The sequence below is a fragment of the Antechinus flavipes genome, chromosome 5 (assembly GCF_016432865.1).
Source record: "Antechinus flavipes isolate AdamAnt ecotype Samford, QLD, Australia chromosome 5, AdamAnt_v2, whole genome shotgun sequence".
Lineage (NCBI taxonomy): Eukaryota > Metazoa > Chordata > Mammalia > Dasyuromorphia > Dasyuridae > Antechinus > Antechinus flavipes.
Window position 1 is genome coordinate 75,294,724 of NC_067402.1, and position 15,306 is coordinate 75,310,029.

A 15,306-nucleotide genomic window follows, 5' to 3' on the forward strand; every position below is an offset into this window, starting at 1 on the left:
AACCTTGTGACTCTTAACTATTAAAGCCCTGCGTGGCTTTGGTTAAATCCCTTTACTTCTGTAGGTCAAGGTATTGTGGAAAACCACAGCTGCTGGACCACAGGACCGGAACACCCCGGACAGCTAGACTCTGTTTGCAACCCACGAGACTTCAGCTAGGTTCCTCCTCTGCTCGAGCCTCTTCCACCACTGGCTCTCGAGCCAACTTGGGCGGGCCTCTGCGAGAGTAACGCCCCCTTCGAAGCTCGGCCCAGAGCACGCGAGGCGGATCCGCCCCCTTTTCTACCAAGCCAATCGGTTGCTTCCGTGGCCGCCTCCTGGCCAATAGGAAACTCAGTGGGCGGTGTGTGTATGAAGGTTGTCTGTCTCTTTGCAGCCGCTGTGAGAGGGAGTCGCTGCGCTGCCGCCGGACACACGGGACGCACGTTTGGCTGCACTTCTCGGCTGCTCGCGGCAGCCTTCACGTCTTTCCGGCCCGCGCAGCCATGTGGAGCCGCTGCAAGCTGCTGAACCTGGGCCGCCGGTGAGCGGGAAGGCCGGATCTCCGCCGTCATGGGTCACGCGGGCCGGCCTGGTCGGGGGCTGGGTCGGGGATGGAGGCTAGCAGGGCGGCGGGAGAAGGGAAGCCGGGGACCGGGCACGGAGGCCCTGGGGTGGCCGGGAGATCACGGTGCTGAAGCTGCTCCTCTCTCCTCCCGTGGAGCTTCGGGGCCGGACACTTGGCTGGAAGAAGAGCTCAGGATGGGCAGGGTTTATCGAGCTAGACCCGCTGGGCCCTTTCAGCCCGGCGAGATCATTTCTCTTCCCTTCTTCTGGATATACAATTAGGGAAACTGAGGCCCAAAGAGGCCGCTGATGTGGCCTCTTGGCCGAGTGTTTCCCGATGACTTCTCTCTTTATCTCTACTGATCCTTTCCTGGTGTTGCACCTTCTCCCACCCCCTGCTGTGGCTGTTGTCCTGTTTATCCTCTGTAGAAGGTTGTTTCCCAGTGGAGAGGGGGGGACCTTATCTTGCCTTGCATCCATTCCTCTGCTTGCGAAATGCAATGTCAGCGTTGGTCGATTTGCTCAGAATCACTCAAAGATTCTACTTAAGCTGGGGTCTTCCTACTCCCACATCCATACCACTCCAAGCTTTAAATGCCCCCTTCAAGGTGGGCTACTCTGGGATCAAATCCCGTTTCTGTCATTGGCTCTCAATCACGGAGTAACTTTGGGCCTTCCCTGTCTGTGAAATGTAGGATTGTATACTGTTACTCCCATTTTCCAGATGAGTTACCTGGGGTTCTGTGGCTTCCCTGGGTAGCCTGGGCTTAAGGCAGGATTTGAGCCACCTGAGAGATTGTCAAGAGCTTCCTTCCTCATTATTCTTAAAATATATTTTTACTACCACCACCTAGGGAGATCTTTAACAACACCTTCAAGAGAAAGCAGCCTCCCTTTCAGATCTCAGGTGAACTATATAATCATAAGGGTTATCTCCCCTTTTTCATGAATCCTGATTCTCCCTCTCTTCCTCTTTGTCCAACGGTTATTAATGTAGATTGTAAAGAAGCAGTAATGAAAAGTGTTACTTACTCATAAGGATTAATATTTTTGATTCCATTAGGTAACTATGATTTTATAGAGCACAGAATCCTTAAATAACCTTACCTATCCAAGGTTAGAAAAGGACACCTAAACTTCCTTAATTCTATTCTTCCTTAAATGGAATTTAAATTATTTGTCTTACACAAAATTTCTAAGACATTTGAACTTATCAGAATGCATGGGTTTGAATTGTATTACTGAAGTTACTTAATCTCTCTGGATCTGAGTTATCTCATCTGTCAAATTTCAAGAGGAAGGTAGCCTAGATAAGGGATTCTTAACTCTGGGTTCTTTGATTTCAGGGGAGCCCCAGAATTTGGGTAGGAATAATATTTTGAGGGCTACAATAGAATTTTTAAAAATCCTCAACATGTTATGCATTAAAAACATTTTTCAGAAAAGATTGAGATAGACTTTTACCAGGACTGCTGAAGAGGAGTCCATGAAGCAAAAAAAAAAAAAAAAAAAGTGAGCTCTTGGACTAGAAGATCCCTAAATTTAATTCCAGCTCCAAATCCTATTATTTTCCCATAGAAAGTCTTATAAATGCAAGGTAACCATGGCATTTTATAACTGAGAAAATCCAGAAAAGAATGCCTTTCTCTTCTAAGTATACTTTAAACACTTCTCTCTCATTCTCTCACTCTCTTATTGGTCTGGTCTTGGAGGAAGTAGTCCTTTAACTTCTCAGTACTTGACCCTATCCTGTCCCATTTGCTTTTTGAACTTTTCCCTTTGATTACCTCTTCCAATCTTCAATCTTTCTCTGTACTAAGTACCTAGAGTTGCTCTATTCTCAGAGGAACTGAATTTCAGTCAGTTGTTCCCCTCAAGCATTTCACACTCTTTCAATTGTTTAGGAAAGACAAAAACTGTTCACATTCCTTGTTCTCCACTTTCTCATCTCATCCTTGCACTTTGACTTTCATTTTTGATTCGTCACTCATGTGAAACTGTTCTTTTCATAGTTTATTTATGTTCTAAAGGCCAAATTTCTATGGCTTTTCTTCATTCTTAAACCTACAGCATTTTTGACTCTTTTTAAAAAATCATCCTTTTCTCATAGAAACACTCCGATTGGGATTTTTCAGTACGCTTTATCCCAGTCCTTCGTCTTTCTTTCCCTTTTCAATCTCTTTGATGGCTATTCATGAAGGACTCTTTCCTTGGATTGGTTCCATTTGGAATTGGTTAGATAGTTAGACTAAAAGGATATATTGTTAATTTCAACATGGAAGAAGGCTTCTAATACTCAAAGCTTTTGTGCAAGCTCTTTGCTATTTAACATTATTGATATATAAATAAATATCATGCCCATCACATTTGTAGATGTAAAGGATAACTAAAAGTAATTCCAAGGAGTCCAGAAAGATCTTACCAGGCAAGGGCATTATTTCATAAGATGAAATTTGGTAGGGATAATGAATGTAAAATCTTATACATGGGTTCAAAAAATCTATTTCACAAGTTATCCATGGTAAAGCAGCAATTCTTTAAAAAAAATCTCTTCAGTAAGAAGCAGCAACCCAGTTTTGTGACTGCCAAACAAACAAAAAATTGGGACAAGTTTTGGCAAAATTATTAGAAGGCAAAGTTTCCAAGAACTCATAGATAGTGAATAGTTTGATGGGTCCTTAATTCATGCCATATGAAAGTTGGGAAATGTGACAGCTGTTGTCTTCAGGTATTTGAAGGACTGGCATGTAGAGGGAGTATTTCTTTGGCTACAAAGGGTAGAATCAAGAACTATGATGATAAGTTGAAGAGAGGTAGATTTAGGATTGATATCAGGAAAAACTTCATCAAAATAAAAGTATCTACAGGAGGAATGGACTGCCTAGAAAAGCAGTAGGTACTCCCTTCTTGGAGGTACTCAAAAAAGGCATGAATGCCTCCTGCCCTGTGCCTCTGGATGACCATTGTCATTTTGTGATCTGAATTTATGATCTTTTGATTGAGAAATATTCTGCTTTTTTTTTTTTTTATCCCTACTCAGTGATCCTTACAAGTATGGTTGTTTCTGTTTCTCCCCAAATGTTAATAGGCACTTTTTAGTTCCATACCATGACTTAATTGTTTATGTGATATCCACCCATTTATCCCTGGTCTTTCTGCATCAGTGGAATAACATTTTAAAACCATTTCTAGAAGTCTGTTTCATTGAAATATTTGTGATTTTTTTTTTTTTTTTTTTTTGTAAATCCTCTGGTTGTATGTAATTGACTACTCCAAAGCCCTTTCAAGTCCTTGGATTCTAGGACTTACTAATCTGATAAAAATTTGATCATAATATATTTTGTTAACATATCCAGATTTATAAATTGGAGATTAAATTTATTTACTCATGTTAAAAATATGTTTTCTGTTATATTTTTGAGAGATGAATTATAGAATAAAGATAAAACTAATACCATAATAACATAAGGATAACATTAGTTAAATGAAACCTTGGATAAAACATGTTACTTTTATAAAATTAGATGTGTATCACTTTCAGAAATTTAGATCAAAGTGATTTATGAAGATTTTTCAGTACTTTTTAAAAATGTTAAGTGATTAGAAGTTTCATGCAACCATTATAAAAATATGATCTTAACACTGAAAAACTTTCCATAAGATGGTAAAACTTTTAGATTTGTGAGTAAAGGGCCGAATTTAAATAATCTTTATTAACTCTTTGAATGTTAACTGTTCACAACCACTAAAAATTGTTATTGAATTATACTTAGATTGCTTCTCTTCAAAACAACCCAATTTTATTTGATTTTTATGCTTGTTATATAGATTTGTAAATTACAAACCGTGGAGGTGGAGAAGTGATACAGCATGTGATAGAGCTCTAGAGTATAAAGTAGGTGACAAAATCCATGGATTTACTATAAATCAGGTATGTTCTTTGTTTTGATATTTCTGCGATATACAATGTTGAAGTATAGGTAAAAGGATTGTGGAAATTATTTTAACAATTAGAATTTGTGAATAAGAGGATAGATCTTTTTTTCTTTCAAAATAGTGTGCTGATGACCTCAATTTACTTTTACTTGGGGTATTGTTTTCCTTTATAGTCTTATGAAGGATAAGACTCATCAATTGATGCAAAAACTTTTACTGTAAGAATTTTACTGTAAAAATTTTGCTCTTTCTCTCTTTTAGATTAAAAAAAATTCTATGTCAGTTTAATGCAACTTGTTCCATGGGGATGTTCTTAAATTTTGGTCTGGCCTAATGTTAAATTTTAGGAAAATAAAATTTAAAACAAAATAGTGATTTAATTTGAAAAAAATAAAAGTAATAACTAAAGATACTATTAAATATCCAAGCTGTGTAAATATAGATGTATTTTTTATAGGGTTTAGTGAATCTTAGAACTTTGAAACCCCAGAGAAATTAATAGATACAATATAAACATATGTCAGATTGCTTTCTGTCTTGGAGAGAGAGAGAGAGAGAGAGAGGAAGGGAGAAAAAAAAATTGGACTCAAAACTTATAAAAGTTAATGTTGAAAACTATCTTTACTGTAATTGGGAAAAAATATTAAGTCAGGGAGAAAATACCATTAAGTGGGCGGGAAGAGGGAAATAAATTTATAGATAAAAATTACACAGGAATAATGACTGCAGAGCATTTCAGTCATAGAAAAATCAATTATTAAGTTAGTTTTACAGTATTATCTGATAGTTTAATTTTTTTTTTAATGACATATTTGTTGTTAGGTGTTGTCAATTAAAATGTTATTTATTTATATATATATATATATATATATATATATATTTTTTTTTTTGATGCAGATCACACCTATTCCTGATCTATTCTTAGTTGCTGTGAAACTCAATCATGACAGCACAGGTGCTAAATATTTACATGTGGCAAGAGAAGATGCCAATAATTTATTCAGGTAGGCAATAAAATTTAAACACATATTCTTGAGATGTTTTTGTTTCCCCCAGAAATACTAAGTATACATTAGTAAAAGATATAAAATAACATTTTTATAAATTTCTTTCCTTATTAGTTACTATTTGCCATAGTATATAACAAAATGCTTTTCCACTAGATTATAAACTCCCTGAAAGTGGAGACAGGGCCACATTTATCTTTGTCTTACCCTTAACAGTTAGTATAGTGCTTTGTTACATAGTCTAGTTCAAGATATGTGTGCTGATTGAAGTCAGTTGAAAGGAATGATGAAAAATGGTTATTTGCATAGAATTTTAAAGAGAAGCAAATTTTTGGGTGATTTTATTTTGACATATGTATGAATTGTTTTCTTTGTAGTTTTAGATCTTAAAGTTATTGGATATTTTCCCCCCATTAGTGTGCAGTTTCGTACTACTCCAATGGACAGTACTGGTGTTCCACATATTCTTGAGCATACTGTTCTTTGTGGCTCTCAGAAGTATCCCTGCAGAGATCCTTTCTTCAAAATGCTAAACAGATCATTAGCCACTTTTATGAATGCATTTACGGGTGAGTACAATTTATCTTTTGAGATTATCACATTTATAATTGCTGAAATGGGATTGACTTTGAAGATGTATCCATAGAAGTTGGTTTTCCTCTTCTGAACTCTTAGTCTTCACTATGAGAAGATTGTAATTAGATGGATTTAAAAGATTTTTAATAAGCTTGGGATGTGAGGTATTTTGTAATAGGAGGTATTTTGTAAATTCAGTCTTGTTTTAATTATCAGATGTTGATACCCATGATAGAAATATGGAAACCAAAGTTTCAGAATCTCAGAAACATAGCCATGAATTTCACTAAGAAATTTGTAAATATTTTTAATAATTTAAAGTTCAAAATATGTTTAAGGATATTTTTATTATAAACTAGAAAATACAAAACTAAAGAGATGTCTATTCAGAAACAGTACCTTCCCTCCTCCAAATTTGACTTCAGTTAATTATCAGAATATTGATTAGCTTTATTAGAGCTATGTCACCTACTTTTGTCATTCATGAAAGACATGAGAAAAGATGTTCATGTTGTCAGTTGACCATCAAGTGGAAGTTTATCAAAGAATCAAGTGATTCTGAGTACCTCAATTTTTCCAAGGGAATTTGGAATATATATAGCAGAAATGGAATTAAAAAAGTTGGACTCCTTTAGCAAGCAGAGCAGCATCACTTAGATGTGAGCATTTCTTAATTATAAAATTGAAAATATAAATTTGAATTCCTAGTTAAATGCTGAGGAAAAATTGAGTTGAAAATGTGTTATTTTCTTAGGGATTTGTTGTAACCAAAAAAATCTTTCTTGTCATTTGTACCCAGCTAGTGATTACACATTATATCCCTTTTCAACGCAAAATAATAAGGATTTTCAGAATCTCCTCTCAGTATATTTGGATGCAGTCTTCTTTCCATGTTTGAGGGAACTGGACTTCTGGTATGTAATACTTAATCATATTCATTATAAATGATATCAGTTAAAATCAGTGGTCTTATAATTATTTATTATTTAGGCAAGAAGGTTGGAGACTAGAACATGAGGATCCAAGTAACCCCCAAACACAACTTGTCTTTAAAGGAGTCGTTTTTAATGAAATGAAAGGAGCATTTGTAAGTTTTTCCTTTGTAATTTATATTAAGAGAGATACCCTAGCTATTTGAATAAGACAAATTTATTTGGTTTTGATTTGAAAATTATTGCTTAGTCCTCCTTTTTTTTTTTACTAATAAAGATCTTAACCTAAAATAACTATATATATATATATATATATATATATATATATATATATATATATATATATATATATTTCAGTACAATTAATAGGTGGTAAAAATCTGGCATAGTAGAAACATTATATTGCTTATGACAAGTCTGATTTTTTTTTTCTTTTCTTTAAAATCCAAAGGAGAAAGACACTACTTTTGGCTGTGGAGATTAGGGAAGGCTACATGAAGTTTAGGCAGGATTATAATAGGTGGAAGAAAACTTTACAGAAGTAGGGAATGATACAAACAAAGGTACAATAGCAGGAAACTTAGAAACAGTTTGGTTTGGTTGGAACATAGGGTATGTGGAGAGGAGTCTCATGAGCTAATACTAGAAAGGAATATTGGCATCAGATTATAGTGGGGCATAAATGAGACTAAAAGAGTATGGACTTTATTAGGTAAGCATTGAAAAGCAATTAAATTTTTTGATCAGTAGTAATTGATGTAATCAGATCCGTACCCCGAGAGTATCCATAAAGTAGAATTGGAAAAGGTCTTAAAGATCATCTATTCCAAGTCCCAAGAGAGTTAAGTAACTTAAGTCACATTGATAAATAAGTAGCAAGGCTGAAGCTGGGCAAGCTCAATGCAAATCCTTGCTCCTTCTTGTATGTTGTGCTCAGCCACCTTTTTGTAATGGCATATAGAAGTTGAGAGAAAAAAGGATTAGTGAAGATGCTTGTGCTAGAGAGTAAACAATGATGTTATTAACTTTGGTGATAATCATAGGAATAGAAAGGAGAGGATAGTGACAAGAGATTATGAAGGACTCTCAAACTTTCCCAACTTATTGTATGTTTGAGAAGCAGAATGAAGAAATCAGAGATTAGGTGTGACTGGGAGAGTTATGATGGTATGATCAGTGATAGAGAAATCAGGACGACATAGTGCCTTGATGAAGAATTAGACTTTGGGACCTGAGTGTGAGGTGCTGGCAAGATTTGTAGAAGGAAATAAGCAGTAGAAGTTATGAAATTAAGCCTGGAATTTGTCAGTGCTGATGATACAGATTTGAAGGTTATCTACATAAAGGATATAGTTGAAACTGTAAGAGAAAGTAGAGAAAGAAGAGGATAAAAGATAGAATAAATGTTGGGCTTTATTTTGGGGAGTGGTTCCTCTTCCTCTAACACTAAGGGACCTCACAGTTATTGCAAGGAGTCCAGTAATGTATCCATACATATCAAGGAGTCATTTTGATTTTAATTATAGCTCCAACAAAGTAGGCAGTTTGACTTACTGTTTTTCAAGTCTGTATGTAGTTGCTTTTAAAATAGGCAACATTTAAAAGAGTTATTGAAAGTATGGTAGTTCTTATAAAAAATATTCTCAATAAACAAATACTGTTAATACAAGGTCTGTTGTGTGGGGTTCTGTTGATTTCTTTTTTATTACATTAAACCATTCATACCTAAAAGATTGGAACCATTGATGAATGTGCAGAAGGCAAAGCAAAAAGAAATAGGCATAAAACTAGAAAAATTGATAAAGGAGAAGGGTATCAAGAATGGGAGTGATCACGTGTCCAATATTGGTCCTAGAAGTTTGGAACATGCCATTAGAATACATTGTAGGATCATTAGTAATTTTTGATTTTCATTTTTCAGGTGTAGTTCATACATTCTTGAATCCCTTTCTTATGACAGGCTTACCTTCTGTTTTACCTTGTAGGAGTCTATATTATTTTCTCTATTATTCTTGCTCTTTAACTTCTATTTCAGTTATTTTTTCCTTGCCTGATCACTGGAACTACATGCTATAAATTTTTATACACACACACACACATACATATATATATATATATATATATAAGAATAGATTTTAATTTAAACAAATGTTATATTTGTATGTCACAACATATTATTTGTTTGTTATGCTAAATTGTAATTTTTATGTTTTCATTTCAAGACAGACAATGAAAGGATATTCTCGCAGTCCCTTCAAAATCAACTCCTTCCTGATCATACTTACTCAGTTGTGTCTGGTGGTAATCCATTAAACATCCCTGATCTTTCTTGGGAACAACTTAAACAATTCCATGCTACTCATTACCATCCAAGTAATGCTAGGTAATAGTCTTTTAGTCCTTAGAAATGAATTTTTATTTATTTATTTATTTTTTTACTTTTAGTTCCTTATTTACTTTCATAGACACTTATATAATAACAAGTTAGTAAAAGAATATATTCTGATGGAATTACACTCAAATTCATGAAATGTAACATTTTAAATTTCTTTTGGCCTTTTATTTGGTGTCAGTAAAACACTGAATTAAAAAATGGATGTTCTGGGGCAGCTAGGTGGCACAGTGGATAGAGCACTGGCCTTGAAATCAGGAGGACTTGGTTCAAATCTGGTCTCAGGCACTTAACTGCATAACCCTAGGAAAGTCACTTAATCCCAATTATCCCAGCAAAAAATAAATAAATGAAAAGTGGATGTTTCATTGAGTAAGGGGTGGGGAGAGAAGGAATTTCCTTAAGTTCGAAGTTTCTGCTTAAGCGTAGATTATTATTCATGCTTTTTGGATACCAAGAGACTTGAAAATAGTGAATCTTGGAAATAATGTGTAATTTTTGAGAAGTTTCTAGATTTTAACATTAAATGCTATTGTAACATCTTTTTAGAAATTCTTTGAGATCTGGTTTTAATATTGTTAATTTTTTAAATTTATATTTAATATATTAGAACTTTAACTGCTCTGATGTTTATATATATATATCTATAAAGAATTATAAATATAGATATTAATATGATACGCAGCTTGTGAATTTAAAAATCTTTGCTTAATAATCAGAATCCTGGTTGAATGGGCAAGGGGAAGAGTATTAATATTCAGGGTTGTTAATAAGGATTTTTTCAATTTGGAGTTAGAGGGTTGGGGGGGCAGTTATTTTCTAGCAAAATTAAATAATCATAGAAATTGAGATAAGCAAAAGACTATTGAAGTGCCTGCTTTTAAAAAATTTTATATTGCTAATTTTGCATTTAACCTCATTTTTTCAGCTTTTTTTTCCTTCTAGTTTTTACAAACTATTTTGTAATACATTAGTTTCCTTTAGTCATTCAGCTAAAGATTATTCTTAACTGAATCATTTTAAGCTAGGAATATCTTTGAGAGCTATGAATTTATATATATATATATATATATATAGCTTTGAAAAAACTATCATTATTTAGTTCTAGGTGGTCAAGCCAAATGAAAATAAGCCAATTCTTCTTAATATTCAGGTTCTTTACTTATGGCAACCTTCCGTTGGAACAGCATTTGAGGCAAATTCATGAAGAAGCTCTAAATAAATTTCAGAAAATTGACCCTAATACTTCAGTGCCAGCCCAGAAGCTTTGGGATACACCTGTAAGTATTTGATCTATAATATATTATTATAGCTTCTGTTATATGTACCAATTAAGATTGGCCTCTTATTTTTTTATGATAGATTCAAAAACAAGCCCCCATGTATTTAAGATTGCTTTATTTCAAAGAGAAAAATGAAAAATTAACTTAAAATATAGAGAAAGGCATCTTTTATTGCGAAGCATTTTATTGATATTGATTACTTGTATTAAATTTTTTTTTTGTTAAAATATTGCTGTATTTTCAGAGGGAATACCATGTGACATGTGGTCCAGATAAATTTGCAACAGACCCAACTAAACAAACAACTATTGGGGTCAGTTTCCTTTTGCCAGAGTAAGTATACTAAGTAAGTACTAAATTGTGTTTTTTAAAATTTGGAAAATTTAAGAAAAATAGACATATAAAGAATTTTGGTTTTATCTACAAATTAAAAGTTAATAAGGAAATTTTCATACTTCAATTTTTAGAAAAGGGAAAATGAAATGTTAATAGTAAAGTATATATTAGAAACTTTTACTAAGGATGGTTAAAAACAAAAACATTAGAAAATATTTGATGCTATCAAAAAATGAATATTAATTTTACTTTCTTAATATATTTGTAGTCTAGTCATTAAAGAGAAGGGATATAGCATGTGATAGAGCTCTAGAGTATAAAGTAGGTGACAAAATCCATGGATTTACTATAAATCAGGTATGTTCTTTGTTTTGATATTTCTGCGATATACAATGTTGAAGTATAGGTAAAAGGATTGTGGAAATTATTTTAACAATTAGAATTTGTGAATAAGAGGATAGATCTTTTTTTCTTTCAAAATAGTGTGCTGATGACCTCAATTTACTTTTACTTGGGGTATTGTTTTCCTTTATAGTCTTATGAAGGATAAGACTCATCAATTGATGCAAAAACTTTTACTGTAAGAATTTTACTGTAAAAATTTTGCTCTTTCTCTCTTTTAGATTAAAAAAAATTCTATGTCAGTTTAATGCAACTTGTTCCATGGGGATGTTCTTAAATTTTGGTCTGGCCTAATGTTAAATTTTAGGAAAATAAAATTTAAAACAAAATAGTGATTTAATTTGAAAAAAATAAAAGTAATAACTAAAGATACTATTAAATATCCAAGCTGTGTAAATATAGATGTATTTTTTATAGGGTTTAGTGAATCTTAGAACTTTGAAACCCCAGAGAAATTAATAGATACAATATAAACATATGTCATATTGCTTTCTGTCTTGGAGAGAGAGAGAGAGAAAGAGAGAGGAAGGGAGAAAAAAAAATTGGACTCAAAACTTATAAAAGTTAATGTTGAAAACTATCTTTACTGTAATTGGGAAAAAATATTAAGTCAGGGAGAAAATACCATTAAGTGGGCGGGAAGAGGGAAATAAATTTATAGATAAAACTTACACAGGAATAATGACTGCAGAGCATTTCAGTCATAGAAAAATCAATTATTAAGTTAGTTTTACAGTATTATCTGATAGTTTAATTTTTTTTTTAATGACATATTTGTTGTTAGGTGTTGTCAATTAAAATGTTATTTATTTATATATATATATATATATATATATATTTTTTTTTTGATGCAGATCACACCTATTCCTGATCTATTCTTAGTTGCTGTGAAACTCAATCATGACAGCACAGGTGCTAAATATTTACATGTGGCAAGAGAAGATGCCAATAATTTATTTAGGTAGGCAATAAAATTTAAACACATATTCTTGAGATGTTTTTGTTTCCCCCAGAAATACTAAGTATACATTAGTAAAAGATATAAAATAACATTTTTATAAATTTCTTTCCTTATTAGTTACTATCTGCCATAGTATATAACAAAATGCTTTTCCACTAGATTATAAACTCCCTGAAAGTGGAGACAGGGCCACATTTATCTTTGTCTTACCCTTAACAGTTAGTATAGTGCTTTGTTACATAGTCTAGTTCAAGATATGTGTGCTGATTGAAGTCAGTTGAAAGGAATGATGAAAAATGGTTATTTGCATAGAATTTTAAAGAGAAGCAAATTTTTGGGTGATTTTATTTTGACATATGTATGAATTGTTTTCTTTGTAGTTTTAGATCTTAAAGTTATTGGATATTTTCCCCCCATTAGTGTGCAGTTTCGTACTACTCCAATGGACAGTACTGGTGTTCCACATATTCTTGAGCATACTGTTCTTTGTGGCTCTCAGAAGTATCCCTGCAGAGATCCTTTCTTCAAAATGCTAAACAGATCATTAGCCACTTTTATGAATGCATTTACGGGTGAGTACAATTTATCTTTTGAGATTATCACATTTATAATTGCTGAAATGGGATTGACTTTGAAGATGTATCCATAGAAGTTGGTTTTCCTCTTCTGAACTCTTAGTCTTCACTATGAGAAGATTGTAATTAGATGGATTTAAAAGATTTTTAATAAGCTTGGGATGTGAGGTATTTTGTAATAGGAGGTATTTTGTAAATTCAGTCTTGTTTTAATTATCAGATGTTGATACCCATGATAGAAATATGGAAACCAAAGTTTCAGAATCTCAGAAACATAGCCATGAATTTCACTAAGAAATTTGTAAATATTTTTAATAATTTAAAGTTCAAAATATGTTTAAGGATATTTTTATTATAAACTAGAAAATACAAAACTAAAGAGATGTCTATTCAGAAACAGTACCTTCCCTCCTCCAAATTTGACTTCAGTTAATTATCAGAATATTGATTAGCTTTATTAGAGCTATGTCACCTACTTTTGTCATTCATGAAAGACATGAGAAAAGATGTTCATGTTGTCAGTTGACCATCAAGTGGAAGTTTATCAAAGAATCAAGTGATTCTGAGTACCTCAATTTTTCCAAGGGAATTTGGAATATATATAGCAGAAATGGAATTAAAAAAGTTGGACTCCTTTAGCAAGCAGAGCAGCATCACTTAGATGTGAGCATTTCTTAATTATAAAATTGAAAATATAAATTTGAATTCCTAGTTAAATGCTGAGGAAAAATTGAGTTGAAAATGTGTTATTTTCTTAGGGATTTGTTGTAACCAAAAAAATCTTTCTTGTCATTTGTACCCAGCTAGTGATTACACATTATATCCCTTTTCAACGCAAAATAATAAGGATTTTCAGAATCTCCTCTCAGTATATTTGGATGCAGTCTTCTTTCCATGTTTGAGGGAACTGGACTTCTGGTATGTAATACTTAATCATATTCATTATAAATGATATCAGTTAAAATCAGTGGTCTTATAATTATTTATTATTTAGGCAAGAAGGTTGGAGACTAGAACATGAGGATCCAAGTAACCCCCAAACACAACTTGTCTTTAAAGGAGTCGTTTTTAATGAAATGAAAGGAGCATTTGTAAGTTTTTCCTTTGTAATTTATATTAAGAGAGATACCCTAGCTATTTGAATAAGACAAATTTATTTGGTTTTGATTTGAAAATTATTGCTTAGTCCTCCTTTTTTTTTTTACTAATAAAGATCTTAACCTAAAATAACTATATATATATATATATATATTTCAGTACAATTAATAGGTGGTAAAAATCTGGCATAGTAGAAACATTATATTGCTTATGACAAGTCTGATTTTTTTTTTTCTTTTCTTTAAAATCCAAAGGAGAAAGACACTACTTTTGGCTGTGGAGATTAGGGAAGGCTACATGAAGTTTAGGCAGGATTATAATAGGTGGAAGAAAACTTTACAGAAGTAGGGAATGATACAAACAAAGGTACAATAGCAGGAAACTTAGAAACAGTTTGGTTTGGTTGGAACATAGGGTATGTGGAGAGGAGTCTCATGAGCTAATACTAGAAAGGAATATTGGCATCAGATTATAGTGGGGCATAAATGAGACTAAAAGAGTATGGACTTTATTAGGTAAGCATTGAAAAGCAATTAAATTTTTTGATCAGTAGTAATTGATGTAATCAGATCCGTACCCCGAGAGTATCCATAAAGTAGAATTGGAAAAGGTCTTAAAGATCATCTATTCCAAGTCCCAAGAGAGTTAAGTAACTTAAGTCACATTGATAAATAAGTAGCAAGGCTGAAGCTGGGCAAGCTCAATGCAAATCCTTGCTCCTTCTTGTATGTTGTGCTCAGCCACCTTTTTGTAATGGCATATAGAAGTTGAGAGAAAAAAGGATTAGTGAAGATGCTTGTGCTAGAGAGTAAACAATGATGTTATTAACTTTGGTGATAATCATAGGAATAGAAAGGAGAGGATAGTGACAAGAGATTATGAAGGACTCTCAAACTTTCCCAACTTATTGTATGTTTGAGAAGCAGAATGAAGAAATCAGAGATTAGGTGTGACTGGGAGAGTTATGATGGTATGATCAGTGATAGAGAAATCAGGACGACATAGTGCCTTGATGAAGAATTAGACTTTGGGACCTGAGTGTGAGGTGCTGGCAAGATTTGTAGAAGGAAATAAGCAGTAGAAGTTATGAAATTAAGCCTGGAATTTGTCAGTGCTGATGATACAGATTTGAAGGTTATCTACATAAAGGATATAGTTGAAACTGTAAGAGAAAGTAGAGAAAGAAGAGGATAAAAGATAGAATAAATGTTGGGCTTTATTTTGGGGAGTGGTTCCTCTTCCTCTAACACTAAGGGACCTCA

At 33.1% G+C, this 15,306-nt stretch overlaps 1 protein-coding gene across 11 annotated transcripts in view; it reads left to right on the forward strand.

Annotated features, from left to right (window-relative positions):
* Positions 1–397: 397 nt before the first annotated feature.
* The window catches only part of PITRM1 (pitrilysin metallopeptidase 1), a 48,390-nt gene continuing 33,481 nt past the window's right edge, over positions 398–15,306 (forward strand). Inside the window, exons 1-9 of one of the 11 annotated variants that reach the window (XM_051962142.1) lie at positions 406–523; positions 4,375–4,477; positions 5,380–5,486; positions 5,907–6,058; positions 6,865–6,979; positions 7,056–7,152; positions 9,220–9,380; positions 10,543–10,669; positions 10,917–11,005. In XM_051962142.1, the coding sequence (XP_051818102.1) occupies positions 486–523; positions 4,375–4,477; positions 5,380–5,486; positions 5,907–6,058; positions 6,865–6,979; positions 7,056–7,152; positions 9,220–9,380; positions 10,543–10,669; positions 10,917–11,005 (989 nt within the window). In that variant the 5' untranslated portion in view covers positions 406–485. Of the gene's footprint in view, positions 524–4,374; positions 4,478–5,379; positions 5,487–5,906; positions 6,059–6,864; positions 6,980–7,055; positions 7,153–9,219; positions 9,381–10,542; positions 10,670–10,916; positions 11,006–12,264; positions 12,372–12,791; positions 12,944–13,749; positions 13,865–13,940; positions 14,038–15,306 lie in introns of those variants that run through there. The other 10 variants (XM_051962148.1, XM_051962140.1, XM_051962143.1 and 7 more) reach the window with 10 other exon arrangements.